Source organism: Anabrus simplex, chromosome X, assembly GCF_040414725.1.
Source record: "Anabrus simplex isolate iqAnaSimp1 chromosome X, ASM4041472v1, whole genome shotgun sequence".
Taxonomy (NCBI): Eukaryota; Metazoa; Arthropoda; class Insecta; order Orthoptera; family Tettigoniidae; genus Anabrus; species Anabrus simplex.
Window position 1 is genome coordinate 34,542,926 of NC_090279.1, and position 22,708 is coordinate 34,565,633.

At 40.8% G+C, this 22,708-nt stretch overlaps 1 protein-coding gene across 1 annotated transcript in view; it reads left to right on the top strand.

The window, feature by feature from the left end:
- The window catches only part of LOC137503252 (zinc finger protein OZF-like), a 37,445-nt gene extending 26,576 nt beyond the window's left edge, over positions 1-10,869 (top strand). The window contains exon 2 of the mRNA XM_068230793.1: positions 10,576-10,869. Coding sequence (XP_068086894.1) covers positions 10,576-10,869 — 294 coding nt within the window. The remainder of the gene's footprint in view (positions 1-10,575) is intronic.
- Positions 10,870-22,708: the final 11,839 nt, after the last annotated feature.

A 22,708-nucleotide genomic window follows, 5' to 3' on the forward strand; every position in this document is an offset into this window, starting at 1 on the left:
GCTCCGACACCAACTCCAAATGCACTGCCTTGGTACTGAAGCATGTAAATACAGCTACGTAACTCTTGCAAGTATGAATGAGGCCCCTTCTGTGGTCTTCTCTTACAGATATTGGACCTGCATAGTCCACTCCTGTGGTAACAAAGTGTCGAACAACTAACGTAACCATTTCTTTTGGTAAATCTGCCATGCGTAGCTCTGGAACTGTAGGATGGTAACAAAAGCACTTCAGACACCTCTTGACAATCCTTTTCGCTTCTCTTCTGCCGCTAATAGGCCAATATCGTTGTCGAGTTGCATGTAGCATTTGCTCTGGGGGACAATGCTTCAGACGATGATGTTCATTTTCCATGATCATTCTGGTGATGTGATGATTTGCTGGTAGAAGCACAGGATATCTCTGTTCTGATGTTAGCTCCGAAAAACGAAGCCTTCCTCCAACCCTAATCAATCCGTCACTATCCAGAAACGGACTGAGTGACTTTAGAGAACTCTTCTTTGGGAGGTCTTTATTATTAATTAAGCAATGTAGTACTTGAGGGAATGCTTCTAATTGTGTCCATTTGACTACCTGTTTCTCTGCTTTACAAGTTTCTTGTATTTCTAGTGAACCCTTTTTCCTTTCTGGCGGTTTGAGTTTGCAATTATAAATGAATCTTTGACATATGCTACGATACGGCATAATTTCGGAAATGACGAGAATTCATTCAGTATAATGCTGGTTGATGTTGCTGTCAACGTAACTGCTGTGACCTTCAGCTCTTGTAGTTCTGTTTCAAATTATTCTGAATGCTCTGGTTGTTGACGTTGTGTGCGAAGCCAAGGAGGTCCACTCCACCACAGCTTTTTATCTTCGAGTTCTGCTGAAGTAATTCCTCTTGAGAGAAGATCAGCTGGATTTTCACCCGAAGGAACATGCTTCCAGGTGGTTGCATCAGTGACTTCTTGAATCTTGGCAATCCTTTTTGCCACAAATGTCTTCAGACGCCTTGGCTCAGTGTTGATCCCTCCCAAAACAATTGTACTGTCACTCCATAATCTGATCCGACCATTTTTTTTCTTTCAAAGCACTGCACCGAACCCAATACGTAAAAACACGACGGGAGATTCGAGGACGTGGACTCCGATCAGGAGAGGCAGATGACAGCCTCGAACTGAAGACGTTGATTAATAATAATAATTCATGACAAGGAAAAAGAAACTAACTACCAGCAATAAAAATCAAATAAAATTAAATGAGGGTTTATTAAGATAAAAATGTAAATGCAAGAAAGGAAGCCACCCAAGAAAAAGTGAAACATTTTTACATACGTGCTTTTGTCCTTCAGGTTAGTAGAAGCTAGCATCATAACCGTTTGAGCTCAACATACCATAAACATATGGATAAACAATACCTTACGATGTGCTCACTGCTTGATTAATATATTCACAACATATTAAAAAAGTCATTAACAGAAAAGATCCTCACGGACTTATATTGGTCATTTCTTTCCGCGAAGTAGTTCACATTTTATTTACTAAACATTACTCAAGCCTCCATCATTATTAGCATCAACAATGACCATCACAAGGATAAAAGATCACGCAGCCTCTCGGAGTAGAGCGAACAATAGTTACATGAAGGCAATGCAGGTATCGAGATGGCCGGGGGTGCAGCATCTCTGTACCAAGGAGCACACAAAAGGCAAAGAAAATAAAGCGGGTGTGCGCATCACCCGAATTAAAATGAAACCAAAAATGGCGGCCATAAGAACGAGCGAAACGGTCATAAAATAGACCAAGACAAAAATAATAAACGCCGCACTCGAAGTGAAAAAACAAGAGTACGAGGAATAAATAAAAAGGAAACATAAATTAACTGACCGATACGACATCCTTTTAGCCCCTCGCTCGCTCTCACACATACACACAAACATTCAGGCATTGTCGATATCGGGCAACAATAGGGTCAATAACCTCTTTTCAAAACAGATCGTAAACACATGTAGTATGACTCACCTGGCCATAAGTAAGTTCCCACACAGGACGTAGAAACGTGCACACTGCAAATATGTTATAAGCAGGACGATATGGACCCACGGCCCACGTACAAGCCCACCAACACAGGCGCTGGGTACGACGTATCTCCGTGTCGACACCCAGAGCCTACTAACACATGGTGGCAATAAAGAAGTATAATGTCGTGCACATAATGACAATTCTAGTAGAGACCCAGTTACCTCGTTACCATACAGGCAGAGTTTAAACCTGATAAAAACCCATCGATAATTCAAAAATGCTACTCCGAGTAGAGGCGACTCCATCTTTCTTTCTTTCTTTCCTTCAGGTCAGACTTTGTCTCATTATCAAAAATTGATGCCTGCTTGGCCATCAGATGATACAGATGTTGATTCCCTAAAGTCTCTTAGTGCATTGGCACTGCCGGTGGCTCCAGTTAGCCTACGCAGTGGCCTCCACGGTATGCACTAGCCAGCGTATTGGTAGGTGTGCTAGGTACCAACTGATGAACCCACCCTAGCACACAAGGGCGAAACGCTGGCAACCAAGAATGAGTTAGCTGGAAAATTTATAATATCCAATAACGGACCATTTATATTTGTATAGCTGCACAGGCGAGAAATAACACCGAGGAAGTGGTAGCATTAAGGGAAAAAGTAGGACGACTTGAAGAGGAGAATTGCAAGCTGAAAGCAGAAGTGGAAGCAAATACTTTATACAGAAGGAAGAAGTGCTTGTTTATTTATGGAGTGCCTGAGGAGTCGAGAGAAGGCAAAGTACTTACAACTTATAAAGTAGTGGACCTAATACAGGGGAAAATGAAAATAAATTTTAGTGAAGTAGATATTGACGATGTGCAGAGAGTGGGGAGAACTAGAGGCAACAGGCCTATAAAGCTACAATTGTTTTCAATGTTGATGGCGGATGTTGTGTTAACAAAAGCGGGAAACGTCCAGAGGGAGAAAATATGGATAAAGAGAGGCGTGGGAAGTGACGCGATCAGAAATGAGAGGATACTCAGAAAACACAAGATACTGGCTGTAAAACAGGGGCTGAGGGCAACTATTAGAGGTCAAAATCTAGTGGTGTCAGACAGAAGCTGGAAGAAGATCTGGTCTGTGGATGGATTGATGGATTTAGAATTGAAGTTAAAACAAGATGAGGAAAAGGAGAGTAGTGCAATAAACTGTAGGCAAGTGAGGTGAAATACAAATAACAGTGTGCTGAGGATGGAAGTAGGGATGAAGTCAAAGCAGGCCGAAGAAAAAGAGTGTAGTGCGGCGATTAGTGGAGATGATAGGCAAAATACCAGAAGTAACAGTGTACCGTGTGAAGAGAGGCAGGGAGAAGTGCCAAGTGCTAAAGTGACCAATAACAGTGTTCGGAGTGAAGAAGTGCGGGTAGAGAGGCGAAGTGAGAATATGGCTATTTGCAGTGAAGAGGGAAGTAAGGGAAGTGTATGCAGTGAAGTAAGGGAAGCGCAAGGTAAAAAGGTAACGGCAAGGTTAAACTTGGGGAGTCTTGACCAGAGTAGGGCCAGATACAGGAACAGAGATCTGACAGAAATGTGGGGTACAAGTGGATATGAGAGGGGGGTAGTTACTAGAAGTAAAAAACAGTAGTAGGTGGTTTGGTTACTGAAAGTAGAGATGAGAAGCGAGAATGGTTGGTAGGGTTTGGACATCGGAATATAGAGTACTTGTGTAGGGTAAGAAAAATTGGCTGGGTAGTTAACTTTAGTTATTATTGATGTAGCATTTGAGTAGGGTATGAGGAGTATTCAATGTTGAGAAGTAGTGATATTTTGTCTGTTTTGGTTTAGATTACATTGTAGGAGACGTAAGTGCTGAATATGTATTGTTGTAATATATAAATCTATTTGTGGCGAAATTGTGGAGACGGAGGGGTGTATGAGGTATTTATTGCTAAAATGTGGAGAGGGAGAAATGATGGTAGAGGTATGTCTTTTAATTATAGTGTATTTCAGAGAAGTAGTGCATAGGGGCCTATATGTATATGTGAGAGTGGAATAGGTATTATGGTGTATTCATTGTTAAAATGTGGAGAGAGTAGAAGTATGTCTGTTAATTAGATTGTAATTAGAGAAGTAGTGCATAGGGGTCTATGTGTATGTGTGAGAGTAAGCAAATTGTGGTTTTGCGGTCCTGAAGTGGATCAAGCATAGTTAAGCAAGAATAAGTTGCGACAGGTGAGGTGTAAGGTAAACATAGGCATGGTTGGCCTGAGCACACCAAAGCAGAGTAGGTCAAGCAGAAAAACAATGGCGGTGTTGGAATGTGCTCAGTAAACAAGGACAGTTGGTAGAAGGTGTAGTCTTGCGCCGGGATCGCATATATGATATTCTAAGTTTATTATTTAAGTAAGGCAAACGGTTCATAGAGGGAATCTACCGTTGGCCAGTTGATTATGAATATTATTATTATTACTTTATTACTATGATTATTACCATTATTTTATTATTATTATTATTATTATTATTACTATTACTATTATTATTATTATTATTATTATTGATATCACTATTATTATTTTATATGTGGGTAGGGGGTATTTTATATTTATTTATTTATTTATTCATCTAATTATTTATTTGACGTGATAGTGTAGGGTGGCTTAGGAATTGAGTATTTTTTTAGGAGGAAAGCATGGACGTGACATGGGGAAAAAAGGATGGTTGCCGTGGTGACCTATATTTGAAGGCACGTTTCCGGAGCATCCGATGGACTCCATGGCGCGCCCAAAGGAGTGCAGGATGGCATGTGGTTTTCTCTCCCTAGTCATGTATAAAGACGGAGTGGGGGTGGGCCCATTCCAAATGAAGAAAGGGGGGGGGCACGCAGATTAGAGTTAAGAAGATAAGATGAGAATAGAGGAATAGGAGAAGGGAGCGGCGCCAGTTAAGTGGATGGGCCGCATTGGATTGGTGAGAGGGAATCACATTGTCATCTGTGAGGATTATGGGGGTCCATAGTTAGACCCCAGGGAGAGGGCCGGCTATGTCATCGACGGGAGGGTGGCCTTTCTCTCACCAAGGGCGATGACATGGCCGGACAGTAGTAGTAGTTAGTTAGTATTATGCTCTATTGTGAACATGTATTGGGGCTAATCGCCTGTGTTGTTCATAAATAAATGCACATAGTATAATACTCGTTCCAAATCTGAAGGTGCTCTCGAGACAATGGCTGATCCCATTCAAATCCATCTACCCATAAGTGTTGCATCAACAACTTCCCTTTGATCAGTACTGGACCCACGAGTCCTAGTGAATCAAAAATCTGTGTGATTTTGGAGGCGACTTCTCTTTTGGATCTTGGTGACTGCTTTGCCAGCCCAACTCGAAACTGAAGGCAATCTTGTGCTGAGTCCCAGAGGAGTCCAAGAGTCTTACTAGCTTCACCTTTGTCTAAAACCAGTAAAGTCCCTTCGTCGCTGTTGCTCTCCAAATCCTGCAAGATCTCTTTGCTGTTGGACCTCCATTTCCTCAAATGCATTCCACCACTCTTGAGAGTATTTTGTATTTGCCGCTGTAGCCCGATCACGCCTTCTAGAATGTCTCCTCCACTTAAGCAGTCATCCATATAAAAATCATCGCGAATAGCCTTTGCTGCTGCTGGAAATTCGTGTTCATGAAGAGTAGCCAATTCATTTAGGCATCTCATGGCATGGTAAGGTGCTGATGCTGTTCCGTATGTTACTGTATTCAACTGATAAATCCTCACAGGGGCTGAAGATTCCTCTTTCCACAAAATCTGCTGTAATGCTCGATCTTCAGGATGGATGAGTATTTGCCGAAACAACTTTTCCACATCTGCCGTCATGACATACTTATGGCTGCGAAATCTAAGTACAATGTGAAAAAGATCTCGCTGTAAATTAGGTCCAGTCATGAGCTTGTCATTGAGTGATGTCCCGAGTGATGTTTTTGCCGAGGCATCAAATACCACTCTGACCTTTGTGGCGTCACTATCTGGACGTACCACTGGTTGATGGGGTTTGAAGTATGAATTTGGTACATCTTGATTTTGGTTTGTTTCAATCAAGCTCATATGCCCTAGTTTTTCATATTCATCCATGAAATCTGCATAAGCTGTCTTGAGTTCGGGGTGTCTGCTTAACCTCTTGACTAATGATTCTAGTCTGTTTAGTGCGTGTATTCTTGATTCCCCAAGGATGACATCTGGCTTAATGTGGAGCCTTACGATGAATATACATGTTGTATCTCTCGAAACGGTGTCCGTGAACTGTCTTTCGCATATTCTTTCTTCTGACGTGTAATGTTGAATCTCTGGAATAGCTTCTTGTTTCCAAAATTTTTCCATCTGATCTGATAATTGTTGATTGCTAATTTTCATGCATGTTGTTGCTGATCCTTGTTTGTTCTCAAAGACTTCACCGCCTATAATCCAGCCTAATCGGGTGTTTTGCAGAGCTGGTTGTCCTTCAGCTTCATTCTTGGGTCATGCACCAATTAACATGTCTACGTCTCCAGGCTTGTTGAATATGGGATCTGCCAAGCGAATGTCTTTTGGAATAATAATTTTGTCCTTCTTGATCTCCAGCTGTGGCAATCGTCCTGTTATAGTTGGCAGAACTAGAAATTCTGCTTCCACCTCAAATCCGTCATTCCTCGAAGCGAGATGTACTCTCGTAATCCTTTTTGTTTCCACTTTGGAACAATCAACTCCAATGATCTGTGTGTTTGTCTTGGCATTCGGTAAACCAAGTTTCTTATACAGACCTTCCTTTATTAGATGCGACGGAGATCCCGCATCCAATAAGGCTCGGCGTGTCATTCTTCTTCCGTGAACATCTTTCACATCAATTAAAGCTGTTGACAAAAGTATTTGTGATGTTATTCCTTTCGCCAAGCTCACATTGAGTGAAGCAGGTGAATGCTGAGATTCGACACACAGCTTTATGGGCACTTGATCTTCTTTATCATTTTGTTTCCATTTGTCATCTTCCTCAGCATGTAGAAGTGTGTTGTGAGGAAGTCCACATTTCTTGCATTTTGATCCTCTGCAATTTTTTGCAATATGTCCTGGTTTCAAACAGTTATGACACTGTCCTTTTTCTCGAAGCAGTTTTCTTCTGTCTTCAACTGCTCATTTAATTAATTCTTCACATGTAAAAATGGGGTAACTTCCACCACACAGAATACAGCTTGCCTGAGACGTCGTCATAACAAATTTCTTGCTAGGTTGTCTGTCCTTCGGATTTGCCTTCATGTTCAATGCCTTAGTTTTGTTGTGATTTAACAGCATATATGATTGGGAATGCTCAGTTAAAAATTTCAAGAAATCATCCAATGTTGGCATCTTCTCTGGAGTGTTGCCTTTCACCCTTTCCTGCCAGTCTCTTTGCTCAATGAAATCCAGCTGCTTCTTTGCTAGATGAATAACCAATGTATTCCAATATTGTACTGGTTGCTTCATTGCCTTTAATGAAGCCATGTGAGTTTGAATATGAAATTGTAATTGCCTGAGTGATTCAGATTTGTTCTCTTTAAAAACTGTAGGAAACTTGAAAAGTTCATCTAGATGTGTCTCAATTATCATCATTTGATTATCATATGTATCTACAAGCAAGTTCCACGCACTTGTGTAGTTTTCTTCTGAAATGGAAAAACCTTGAATGACTTTGCGTGCCTCGCCCTGCAGAAGACCGATCAGATACTGATATTTTTTGATATTTGTTAGTTGAGTATCATTATGAATGGTTGACTCAAAACTGTTCTTATAAATCAACCATTTTGTGAATTCGCCGTTAAATTCCGGTAATTTAATTTCTGGTAATTTCTGCATTTTTCTGTTATGATGTTGTGGAAATTCCTGTTGATGAACGGCGTTGTTTACTGCCGTGTTCATTTGAGCTAGTAAATTATTTTGAACATCCTCTGCTTCATCTATTATAGTTTGCAGTTGTGTAACTGCGCTGAAGTAAACAGATTCGGAAAGCTCTCGCTCTTCCTCTTGAAACTGTAGTGCAGGTGTTTCATCAGTAATCTCTGTTTCCTCAATTTTACTTTGTACTTCTTCAAAAGAATTCCATAGCTCTTCACATATTTTAATTCTAACCTTCGCCTCTGATTTTGACGTGTCAGCTGTAATCTACTTTATTATTCTTGTTAACGTGCCCTTTACTTGGCCATGCGATTGTTTCAATTTCATTAGTTGCGACATATTGAAATTAAGGTTATGCTGTGAAAGTTCGAAGGGATTGCGTGAAGGTTATATATAAGTTCAAGGAAATCGTGTTGCTGATTTGAGGTTATATGACAAAGGAAATTGGATCTTTTATATTTATGACAACAGGAGGATCAATGGACTTCAATGATTATTATTATTATGTTGATCAGTGCATGTTTATGTTACGAAAATGTGCGCTAAGAGAAAGAGGCTAGAATATATGAGTACCGTATGTATAGCAAGGATGGTCTATATGTCAAAGAGACTCACGCTCTCACGGAGATTCTTGCATTGAGCTGTTAGAAGAATGTAAAACTTGAAATCTTGTCTTTACTTCTTTGTATGTACGTAACATCGAATCGTACTTGCCTGATTACCGATTTATGCTGCACTCCGTTGAAGTTGTTGGCCTCAGCGGTCTGATTTTCGTTATGAACGAGAATGCAATATCCGTGAATGATTCCACGAATTCGAGATGTGTTATATTTATACTCCGGTGCTTAACCTCAATTTCGACGCATTGTTTTCACTTCTGCATTTCACATTTCATGATCTTGCTTGTATTGAACATCTCAGGTTATTTAGAGCCGTGGTGTTGGGCGCCAATGTTTGCTTTTGATTTTGAAATAAAGGAACTTGGTGCCTTCTATACTTTATTGCATTTGATATGTCTTAATGATGCGACATCACAACTTGATGACGAACATGACTGTTGCATGCGTAACCATTTACAACAATACAAAATCATCTGACCTATCGGTAATAGGCTTGGAAAGTGCCAACTTCAATTAATGAAATACATTTGCAAAAATTAAAAGTCTCTTCATAACAGTAGTATATAATTTTCCCCTTCATAATCCAATGTAAGTATTTAAGATATTTTAATTATGTTATGATTATTGTAAATATAGCGTAGGGAAATGCCACTAGTATTTTTCGTAGTTCATATCATGTCCCATTGCGTCTTAATTTTCGTTTAATGGTACCTTTTGCGGCAACCTCCCTGAATTTTAATCCGTATTATGGTGATACATAAAATCGTGCTACTCCATACGAATACGAACATGAATATTGGACAATGATATGAAGATATTTCGAAGCTCACAAATGTTTCATATGTTATGATTTTGCATTTTCAATTTATTATTTACTTGCTTTGCGTGATCTATGATCGTTGTCCATATTTATTTCAATTTTGTTTCTTTGATAATTTTCATTGATCGTTTTATTATTTCAATTTATATTTTGTTTTAGTATGATTCTGGGTTATTTCATGAAATAGACTCATCTTACCCCATATTATTGTTTCTTATTCGAAATAAACCTCCATTATTCCTGTTATATACTCATAGTTAAGTGATAAACTTCGACGCTTAGACTTACCCTCGACAATCAACCCACTTCTCTGCCCAATACTGAGTTAGTCGGATATTTAATCAGGAATGGAGGCATCGTCCTAGAGGGTTATTACCCCTGGGTACGGTCATTATGATCGGCTTGTTATTAGCAAAATCGGCAGTGCTTTCCTTACTTTGAATGGCTACTCCGTCGCCAGTCTGTTGGTTTTTGGACCTTCTTTGATGATCTGGTTGAAAAGCTTGCTTTAACCACTCTGCTGCTTCCCCCCATTTAGAGAAACAAAACTCTGCCGTTGATAATCGGGACAGATGGCTTTCCCTGGTTTCGTTTCTTTCAGCATGGCCTGAAATTCGGTGACGTCAAATTCCTACATTGCCCCCTTAAGAGCGGAGGTGATGGGGATTGGTAGATATGGAAACTCCCGTATTGAAATTTAGTCAAAATAGTTCCGCCGGTGTACTCGCGCTTACCACCAGTCGAATAGCAAATCGTCTGTTTCCTCATTGATGATGTAGGAACGTTGGACTTCTTCCGTTTTGCGATGCCTCGATTTGACTAGCTGTTAAATATTCCGCTCGATTTCGTGCGTGTCAAGTTTCACATGTAGACCTGCTTACAGCAACGATCTCCTTCACTTTACTAGCGGCTTCGTTGTAGGCATTCCAGCGAGCTATAAACTCGCGGTACAGCTGTTCTTTCAACCGTACAGCACATCGTTATTCCGAAGACACGCGTCACAGTTAATCCTTCGTTGTCGTCGCCCTGACTTAGTTTTCCAGGAATAGAGCGTGCGGCGTCTTTAACTTTATTCTGGCTCATTTCATCTGTGGTGATTTGAGGCAATGTAACTTGCAACAACGTTGGCCTCCTTCGTCAGGCGCAACCATTTAATCCCGTTTCGTCCATTTCCAGTGAAGTGTAGGGCTGTTAGTGACGTTATCCGCAGCTTGCAGGTGACTGGTCGTGGTTGCATCGCATACGTTTCATAAGGAACAACTGTTGTCTCTAGAACATGCCTGAGATTCCTTCGTCTCACAAGGATGTAGTCAATGTGAGTTGGATGGGAGCCACTGTAGTACGTGACGCGATGATCATTTTCTGCATAATCGGGAATTTGTTCGCCAATGTCGTTCCTCTCTCCATATCTATGTGCGCCATGGACTGTGTGTTCTTCTTTCCTCCGTCCGACACGTCCAGTCATATCACCAGCAAAGATAGGATAGTCAGCGGTCTTCTGGTAAGGCAGTGCCCTGAAGGCATCTTTGGTTCCCGTGCCCTGGCCAGTTTTGGAGCGTATCACTGAAAAATTAGGATTTCCTTCTGTCTTCAATGTAGACAAGTTACATCAAGCGATTGTCATACTTTTGCACCTCGGCGACGGAACCGTCAAATTTTGCTGATATAACTATGCCAACGCCGTTATTTGTTTTTCGACTTCCGTTTTACATCAATTAGTATCCGCACACGATTTCGCATGACTCTCACCACTCCATCTTTTTCCTGCACCTCACAGATGCCTATATGCCTTCTTTCAAGTGCTGTGGCTACTGTAATATGTTACTTCATCCAGACATAGTTCAGTGATACCATACAGAATGGGGGTACTTGCTTGCTTAGCCGTCACATCCCGTGGGACGGTAACCCTTGCATACTTTTCATTCTGACTGGACACTGGCAATGCGCATCCCTTCAAGAGTATGCCCTAACCATGGTTCTGATTCCATGAGACATATTTCTGTAATCATGTGTCAGTATTATTTCACGGCCGGCTTGTCTTGAAGCATTTTAGAGCTCTTGACAGCAGATAGTTACGCCACTCCGGACATGGGGAACAGGCGCCTTTTGTAGCCACTCTTCTAGAGAAGAAACACTACCTTCATTCTGCATTAAATTCCAAAAAACTAGAGTACCTTTCTGCCAACTGCTTCGTGCCAAACGTCTCGATGTCCGCCAAAGTTGCCATTAAGGACCTTGTGCGTATTTGGTCCGCGAGGGCTATTATATTTCGCTCAATTCTGCCGGGAGGCCGGTGGGAACCCGTATCCGCAACCTGGGATGCGCCACGTGTTTAGGAATGTAGCTGGTTCGTGCAGAATTATTATCAGGGCAAAGTGAATTACCATTTTATTGAAAAACTAATTGTGAACCTGATAAGTCAATTCTGACAAAAATCACATAATCACATAAAGAACAATGGCCGCAGACATTTGAACCTATTGCTTGGCGTGATATGCCAATACATGTTTTCTTCCCCCTGTTGTCTCGTGGTGTCAACATCAATATCTTGTTAGATGATAAGGAGGTCTAGCCTGTCGTATCTGGAATCAACGTCCCACTTTTATTTCTCCACTTATTTTCTCCTAAGAGTGCTGTAACACCACATGGTTGAAGCTCCCACTACTTTGGTTGTGAGGAAGCCTTGCATTTGACTGGGCCATGTGAATTCAGTGCATACAGCATGAATTGGGAAGTGCCACTTAATGTTACAATGTATTTTCGCCTGCGCGATCGACTTTTCCGATGTTCCTGATCTCACCTTTAACCATGAAATTTGTATTTCTTGCTCTTCCCTCGTAAAATATACATAACCAATCTGTGATGAGGAGACAGGCACAAGCTTGGATGCTATCCAACGATGTTTTCATTCCACTGAAAATAATCACTGTCTGTGAACTTGTCAAATAAAATGAATCTCCTTCCTTCTTTCACATTGCACCAGTATCCACTACGGTGAAATTCAGTGTCCTATATTCTTGAATTTTCGTTCAAGACTTGATTTTTTATGCTCCTTCTAGCTGTAGTGTTAAAGGAACACTATTAGAATATTCAATGACATGATATCTTGCATTTGGGTTCAAATTCAGGATATCAGAACATTGTAATAAAACACTACTACCAAAGCCATTCTATTTGTAGGTGCGGTCTGTTGATTGCACGCCAAAGCTATGTCATTAGATATAACCACACTGTGAATTAATAGAATGCTACACCGATATTACAACAATGTACAAAGAAATATGTATGTTTGCATGACTGAAAGTAACATTCATAAAAGATTAGCCATGGTTCAGCAGATCTGGCTGATTCGGCTAACAATGTTCTCAATTTTATTAATATCTACAATACTGGTTCTCTAAAACTACCCCAGCAACAAGGGTATTTACAAACATTATTACTTGCTTGCCACAAAGCACACAGTGGTTGAAGAAGATGAAAACTCCAAACCATGCCGTAATTTATGTAGGAGAATATGTAGATTATACAGGTTGCATTTCTTGCTTTTAGGCTGGATCACTTCTCATGCATTCTCTAATTGATGTTGTCAATGAGCTCGCACGTTCGTAAATCGTCACAAGTTTCTTGCGCGTGATATCCTGATTCGAGAGAAAAAATATACCACGTCCTTGTAGCATCTGGGAGCTTTTGAAATTTAAGACTACACTCTGAATTTGACCTTTGATATGGTTTTCTCTGAGGAATGTGGTGTTCATGAGTAACGAGCTTCCTTCATGGGATATCAGTGAGAGGAATGTTCAGTAGCAATTCCTTTGTTTGAGAGTTGTAGTGGAGTTGGCTGTTGAACTATTGGCCACGTGGTTTGTATTTTGTCGTTGTAGGTCGAGACCCGATGTGAGCAACACAGATCATCATCCTCGGCTTGGCGGAACAACTTGTTTTAGATGCAATGTTTGTGTCAAATCCTTCAGGCGGAAATATGATCTAGTTTGTCATATGAGCAGACATACAGGCGAGGATTGTTACTTCTGCAATATCTGTGGAAAGTCGTTCTCAAGGAAATCGGAGTTAATATTGCAAATGCGACACACAGAGGTGAGAAGCCGTTTTTATGTAACATCTGTGAAATGTCACTCACAACGAAATCTCATCTTACATATCACATGCGAACACACACAGGAGAGAAGCCGTTTTTGTGCAAGATATGTGAAAAGTCATTCATAAGCAAATCACACCTAACATTGCAATTACGATTTCAGACAGGCTGTATGCAACACTCCTGCAATCTCTGTGGCAAATCATTCACCCAGAGAGCTATTCTTGTTTGTCGCATGCGCACTTACACAGGCGACAAGCAGCTTTTATGCCATCTCTGTGGCAAATCCTTCAACCAGAAAGGGCAATTAGCTTTTCACGAGCGCAATCACATTTGTGAGAAGTCGTACTGATGCAATGTCTGTGGAAAGTCGTTCACCAGAAAATATCGCTTTCAACGTCATTTGCAGAGTCATACGGGCGACACGACATAATAATGCATAATGTGTGGCAAATCCTTCATCAAAAAAGGCACCCTAGCATCTCACATGGGCGATAAGCCTCACTGTTTCAATGTCTGTTCGATATTCTTCATCCAGAAATGCAACCTTGCAGGTCACATGGGCTAGTAGCCACGCTGCTACAATAAGCTGCTCACCGGGAGAATTGCATTCCCGCAACACAGTGACGAGTAGCCATACTGCTAAAATGTCTGTAACGAATCTTCAGCCAGGGTCTATCCTTCATTTCACATCCGAATGCTCCCGATTGTCGAGACACACAGCTGATCATTAATGCGATAAAATATTCAAAGAATCATGTAACTTAGCGTGCGCATATCAACCTCACTGGAGAAATGGCGCACTGCTCCGTGTTCTGTGGCAAATCGTTCGCACGGAGTACCAAGCTGTCGGTGCACACGGCGCACGAGCGTCACGTCACGCCGGAATGAAGCCGCACGGGATTAAATAATAATGTTATTTTGCTTTATGTACCATTAACACTGTACGAGTGTCCGGAGTTCCACAAGACTTTCTCCTATTCTGGAAATATAGCTAGGCATATGTGACCGCACACAGCAAAGGAGTAAGAAGTTCTTCAGCCAGAACGGCACATTTTCAGCACAACTTTTGATGTACACCGGAGAGTGCCCCTTCCCATTTTGCCTTTTTCTCGGAGATGTAATTCTCAGGAAATACAATCCCAGGTCCGTGTGCAAAAGGAGCAGAGGATGTTTCATGAGTTATCTCCTCATCAGTCACAGATATATGACAGCCGCTTGTTCTAAGCCATTGACAACACTTTTTCTGTTTTCATATATCACTGGAAGAATACTCAGTAGCACACATTGAGGAGCCGTCCAAATGCGCGGATAAGGAGTAATCCGGGTGAACAGAGAGGAATCATATGACAAAGGCAAGTGGTAAAAGACCAGAGGCGCAGGATAAAAAATTAAAACGTTGAATAAAAAATTCAAGGGAATAAATAAGTACCAAATCATGTCAGATATTGTATGCAGTTAAAGAAATTGTTGCTGAAGGCTGAGCACACCTTTGCTCCCCTTTACATACGTCACTGGTGCGTTACTTTAATTATGAGTAGACCATTAGCTCAATACTGTACTTGCTCCCTCGGCTCTTGTACGATAATATTTTGTCTGTCTACCTGTTCTGAATGCAAATTGAAAGTTCAACTTCAGTGCCCGTACCTATTCATGAAGATCATGTAGTTTTCCAGGAGGCGTCTGTAAGTAAGGACTCATATGTCGACAGCTGCTGTATACTCTCGCAAAAGTTTCTCCATTTTCATTTACTGGGTGGCAGAGAAATGGCCACTCAATTTTCTGTAATCAAACCTCAAATAAGTCACTAAAAATCTCTTACAACTAAACGTTGCAAGTGTTGAAGGGACATAGCGAGTCATATCAAACTGTTATTTGCCTGTTCCTGGTCTTCAGAATGAATCGTTAACTCTTGTGTCACAGGAGATGTTAATGAAATTTGGTCACTTCCAGACATGATTATCCGGTATCAAGAAAGGCCTACTTACTTAAATTAAAAGCTTACATAATCTGACTATGTTTATTCAATCAAAAATAGTGAAATATGATGGCGGGTGTACTTACAAATATGGCCATAAACAGTTTTCTGTAGACAATGACATTAATATAACAATGCAGCTTGGTGATTTCAGGATGAAATTAATCCACCACAAATAAAACCTGAAGGGCTATTTACAGAAAACTACTTTGTGGATAAATGGAAAATAACAGCATGAGATTCAATTTGCCCAGCTCCATAAAAAAACTGTGCAATATTCTTCCGATTTCTCAATCGCCTAAATATCAGAAAGTGATCTCCAGACCATTTCTAATTTAGGCTGTCCACTAACTGACCATCAGCATAGGATAAGTTACCTGTCATCCAATAAAGTAAATGTTTAAGGTGAAGGAAATGTGCCTGATGGCCAAACTGACCCCACATTGAAATTAATTGAATGTGGCTGATGACCAAAGTGACCCTTCACTGAAGTTAATTGAATGTGCCTGATGACCAAAGTGAACCTCAAAAATTCGAGTACTTCAAGTGCCAGTGAATCAATGGTGTAATATTACACAACATAAAATAGTATTATTTATATTAAATGTATGAAGTTATATCAAAAACCTAAACAAATGGTTGAAGTCTGTGATTTGAATAAATCTATGAAAACCTGTAAAAAAAATTCTATACTACTACAATTTTACCGATGCTATTATTTTGTTATAATGTTCAATCAAACCCCAAAATAAACTCAACTCGTGGGTGACCCTTAAACATTATTGGTCACGGAGTTAAACTATATCCACTTATATAGTCCTGCTAAAATATAAACATGCAAAGTATTTCAAAGTCTCTATGAACAACATGGCCATAAATCATGGGTGTCCCATAGACTAATGGCACAGTGCTACTACATCTGATGGAATACTGTACTCTTTGTGTCAAACTAGAATACTCACCTCTCATCTAAGGGCAGTTGGCTAGCTACGTTACTTTACAGTCCTAGCATGGCCGAGCAATCCCGAGAATCCATTCTGTGCACTTCAACCTCCATTCTATGTTTCCACAGGAGGACATACCAACGACAATCCTTAAAGGGATACGGAGCTGCCTATCTTACCAATGTTAAATTTGTTTTATTCATGTTCCTTTTTCTCAGGATCTAATAAAGTTGTGAAAATGAAATTTATGTCACATTTTATTCAAACCTTATTTGACATACTGACGGAGCTTTTTGTAATTGGACTTACGGGGACTCAGATACATATTTTTCTTAAACAGTCAATAAATAGAATAATATTTTTTTGCTAAAAACGGCCAAATCTCAAGCAGTATTTATATAAATCAGGACAAATTAATGATGAAAATTACACAGCTCTGTGATAAATAGTCACGTAGAAAAAGGAACATACATTTGAAAAAATTGGAAACTGAGAAAACTGCAGTTAAAGCTTTCCACACACATGATCTTCCCGTTGTTAGCGCAAGTTTAAATTTAAATTGTGGCAACTTTTAATTGTTAAACTATAATGTATTATACATCATTTTAAAGAGCAGACTACAGAGATTCATAAAATAAAAACTGACGTTTTTGACCATTTTAACCGTTCCGTATCCCCTTATCTGCACTAAGAACATATGAAGAAGTGGAAACCCTAAATATTTAAGGACGTCCTTCTGACACCAAAATAATTATTTAAATGCTCAGTGGGAATATGAACTATGACTGTGTTATGGTAACATCAAAACTGGAATAAAAGGTCAAATGTTCAGAACTCTTACTGAGAATCCAGTTTATCATTTTCCTATGCAATAGAATTGAAATTCAAGTAACTCCCTCTTTATTTTAACATCAATCATCTGGTAGCACGCCCTTTTTCCAAACAGGGTCCGCCTCATATAAATGTGAACACCTGTTATCTCATCAAACAGGTTTATACCTGCCGCGTTCGACTGGCTTACAAGTGAGCAAACAAATCTCGCCACTACAGCATAAATCTACATCCAAATCCTTGTATTATCAGACAATTTATCGGTCAACATCATTGCCATCACGAATGAACTCGAGTCTAATGGGATCTGTAGAATATGACATGAGTGTCACTGTTATTCATAGTGTTATTAGATGAACAAATGATCTCTCTGGATATAGGATCCAATTCAGTGTTCAAACCATGGACTTTACCATATTTCAGAACATTCTGTCCTGACGATTTTCCCTCGCGCATTCTTCACTGTTACCTCTGGAATATCTACTAGGAACATATCTCACTAACTGAATCACATGGTTTCATAACTACATGGAAAAATGGAACGTATCTACCACCGACAGTTATAGACAGTTACGAAGTATCTCACTTTACTTGGAAATACAGTACTCCAGACTCCAGACATCGACCTCAAACCTCATTAGACCGAACCACGTGTTATCATCTTCTGTCAAATTTATCGCGGACTGACCTTTCGCGAAACAAAGCATACCACGCAGATAGTAACTATTAATCATTCCATTGCTTAATATTATTATTATTATTATTATTATTTCAAAATGTGCCTAACTAAGGAGCATGACTCTACTTATTTTGCACAGGAGTGGGGTTACTTTCCTTGCTGTGTTTTTCATCTGTTCTTCAGTCCATGCAGTGGTGTTCTCATCTTGGCTTTTTAGCAAAATGATGTTTGTTCACCAACATTCTAGAGATAGGCGTGCCCCCATATAATTTCATCTGGTATGCTGATTTCTTGAAAGGCCTTTTCTATATTTTGATTTTCCAGTTATCCTCGACTATTATTGAGGAGGCATTATTAAATATCTTTCTAGTGAGTCTTTCATCGTCCATTCTATGAATATGGCCATCAAATTTCAGTCGCCTCTTTCCAATTGTGTCTGATATTTTCTCAGTATGTTGGTATAATTCCGGAGACCTCCTATTCATCCACACTCCTTCTATGCAAACAGGGTCAAAAACTTCCCTGAGGACTCCTCTTTCTTCTTTTTGAATAATTTTAGATATCTTTCTCCATTGATGAAAGTTTCTGATGTTTGTAATGCTTCAGGCTTAATTATGGTGTTATAAATTTTTAATTTAGCATTCCAGGATATTGACTTTTTGTTGTACATTTTCCATGTGATTCTATGGCCTACTTGTAATATAGATATCTTTCCCTGTTTGCCTCATGATTTAATACAGATGGTTAGATGATTTCCCCATGTATTTAAAATTATTTACCTGAGTAATTTTACCAAACTGAGTTACAAGATTTTGTCTGTGTAAATATCGAGGGGGATCTTTCCATGTATCAGGTTATCTTGTATGAGATATGAATTCGTTTTAGATAGAATCTTATTCCTATTCGAATACGATATCCTTTTAAGATGGCTGATTGTGAGAAATGTACCGCTTCACTTGACGGGAACCTTCTGAATATAGAGCCTTTTCCTGAATCATAATAGGATTATGTTTTCCAGGGACTGAATTCATTCTTTCCTATTGTTGGATAAAATAACTAGACTGTCTGTGAAGGCCAATCATTTGGTATGAATTTTATGATTAACTAGCATGCCAGAAAAAGTTTTGAGGCAACCTCTAATGCTAAATACCTTAGTTATACTGCTGAGATAGTTTAAAATCATATTCTCCCCTGTCCTCAACTTACTAACCGGATGGAATCAATTGTTATTGTTATCGGTATGAGATAATTATTTAAATATTAATTGTCTTTAGTGATGTAGCCATGTGCCAAATAAGTAAATAATAACTATTATAATAATTGACATTTACATATTACAAGTTGACAAAAACTCTCCAATTTGCATACACAACTGATTTCGCCTCGTATCTTTTCAGCACAAAAATTAATAGTTGAAACTGTGATAAACTTCCCCTAAAATCATACACGGTCAAATCAGCCCTACACATAGCAAAATACACCGGAATACGTTGTAGAAGTTACTGGAATACGCAGACTTCTTAATCTCTTATCAGCACCCATTTTCTGCTCAGTGTCGTCTTCTGTATGTATGGTTTTATTGGTTTATTTTACGCAAGTTTGCATAATAATATTTTGCATTTTGTTTACTTCTATTATTGGCTTAATTCAAGGAATCTGAAGGACAACAAAAATATATACCCTCGCAATTTTCTCCACGCGCTAATAATATGCATTCAGGAAATTCACCGAAACTAGAATCTTCGCTGTCCAAAAATCAAGGGCATCCTTTTAGTGGTTGAACATCATCAGTGCTATCCAACATCGAGACCATCTCCCCTGATGACATTGGAACTCTCACAGTAGATCTCAATTAATTAGTCACCAGGTACTGTATTTAGACTAGTGGAGCCTTCCAGCATCTATATCTGATGTGTGTGGTTGGTGATTTCAACAATCATAATACACCATGGGGCTACCCACTAGCGACAAAAGCGGAGAGGCTGGGGTAGAATGGGCAGATACGTGTGATCTAATTCTGCTGCATGATAAAAAACTTCCAGCATCATTCAACAGTGCGAGATGGAGGCATGCATATAATCCAGATATTAACTTACAGTATTTGCGTAAGCAAACACATACCTCAGTTACCAGCGAAATCAGTGGGACAAGCAATCCCGCATCGTCCTGCTATATGCCAGATATATGCTACGATCTGACCAGAGAGAGTTACTTTTCATATATCTTCATTACAGACTGTTATTCCTTTCAGCGTTCAGTCTGCGACCCACTGGGAATTTACTAAACACCACAACAATCTTCTATTTGCAACTAGTTCTGTGGCCTCGTCTTAGTTCTATACGTCTTATCCTTAAATCGTTAAAATCTGAGTTCCTATTCGAATAAGGTATTATTTTAAGAAAGCTGATTGTGAGAAATGTACCGCTTCACTTGACAAGAACTTTCTGAAATAGAGCCTTTTTCCTGAATCATAATATGATTATGTAAATATCGTGAAGCATTGTTCTCGTATCTGAATTCCCCGAGGCTGCACACAATATACAGAAAGTAGGGAAATATTGTGAAACTATCGTAATCTCTTTGACAACGATTCTTTGAGCTCCAGTGCCATCAAGGCTGGTGAAGATATCTTCAAAGCAATATCCAATAACAGGACGATTGGGGAGACTGATCTAAGGAAGTGTAGCTAGCAAGGCTGGAGGTTTCTTAACCGTCTGAGTTATGACCCTACAGCTAGAGAGGGTCATGCGAATGTAACAGCTGAACAGATTGCCCGCGAGCTCGTGGAAAATGGTAAACCTTGCCATCAGACTTCAAATTTTTACAGTCAGAAGAATTAGAGTCTAGTCATCTTATGGGGCTCTTCTGCATGGCAGCAATTGACTGCTGAAGAGCGGTAAGCCAGGAGGGATAGACGACATCAGATTACAACAGATTAACCACGAACCAACTACGCTGTCGTAGCAGGGGGAGAGGTGTTACTCCCAGGTGCTGCTTCCCAGGTGGGGGGTAGGTGGGCTCTACCAGATTTGCCGGCCGACATGAGTGAAATAAAATAGCTCTCGCGGACCAATCACACAATCCTCTGTGGCTGGGGGACGAGGCCAAGGGATACTGAATTAGAAACAAATTGCATGTGTTTAGTTCCATTATCCTTGTGATTAGTGCCACAAACTGAGGAATACAGTGTGTCTGTTGGAGGATCGCAATGTGTTTACAGTACCCATGTATAGTACCCACCACTATAACAGAGGCTAACCCTTTGCCCCGATTCGCTTGGAGGATCCCAGGGAGAAACAAAGAGGCTAATCTCGCTCGGGTGTTTCAGCATCTGGTTGTGGACATCATAGGTCTGCGTTCCGAGGAATACTACTGGATAATACGGGGCCATGAGATTTGTACAACTATGAGAGGAATACCATGGGCTTGCGTTCCGAGGAATACCACTGGATAGTACGAGTCCCTGTGATTAGTACTCACCATGTGAGGAACACCACGGCATAGTGCAGGCCCTGAGATTAGTACCCACTGTTTGAGGAACACCACAGGATAGTACGGGTCCCTGAGATTTGTACCCACCGTGTGAGGAACACCACGGGATAGTACGGGTCACTGAGTTTAGTACCCACTCTGTGAGGAACACCACGGGATAGTACGGGTCTCTGAGATTGGTACCCACTCTGTGAGGAACACCACGATATAGTAGGGGTCCCTGAGATTAGTACCCACTATGTGAGGAACACTACGATATAGTAGGGGTCCCTGAGATTAGTACCCACTATGTGAGGAACACTACGATATAGTAGGGGTCCCTAAGATTAGTACCCAATGTGTGAGGAACACCACGGGATAGTACGGGTCCCTTAGATTTATACCCACTCTGTGAGGAACACCACGGGATAGTACGGGTCCCTGAGATTTATACCCACTATGTGAAAAACACCACGATATAGTACGGGTCCCTGAGATTAGTACCCACTCTGTGAGGAACACCACTGGGTAGTACGGGTCCCTGAAATTGGTACCCACTCTGTGAGGAACACCACGGGGTAGTACGGGTCCCTGAGATTAGTACCCACTCTGTGAGGAACACCACGGGATGGTACGGGTCCCTGAGATTTATACCCACTGTGTGAGGAACACCACGGGGTAGTACGGGTTCCTGAGATTAGTACCCACTCTGTGAGGAACATTACGGGGTAGTACGGGTCCCTGAGTTTAGTACCCACTGTGTGAGGAACACCACTGGGTAGTACGGGTCCCTGAGATTTATACCCACTCTGTGAGGAACACCACGGCGTAGTACGGGTCCCTGCGATTATTTCCCTCGGTGAGAGGAACCCCACGGGGTAGTACGGGTCCCTGAGATTGGTACCCACTATGTGAGGAACACCACTGAATAGTACGGGTCCCTGAGATTGGTACCCACTATGTGAGGAACACCACTGGATAGTACGGGTCCCTGAGATTTATACCCACTCTGTGAGGAACACCACTGGATAGTACGGGTCCCTGAGATTTATACCCGCTCTGTGAGGAAAACCACGGGGTAGTACGGGTCCCTGCGATTATTACCCTCGGTGAGAGGAACCCCACTGGATAGTACGGGTCCCTGAGATTAGTACCCTCGGTGAGAGGAACCCCACTGGATAGTACAGGTCCCTGAGTTTAGTACCCAATGTGTGAGGAACACCACTGGGTAGTACGGGTCCCTGAGTTTAGTACCCACTGTGTGAGGAACACCACGGGATAGTACGGGTCCCTGAGATTTATACCCACTCTGTGAGGAACACCACGGGATAGTACGGGTCCCTGAGATTTATACCCACTCTGTGAGGAACACCACGGGTTGGTACGGGTCCCTGAGATTTATACCCA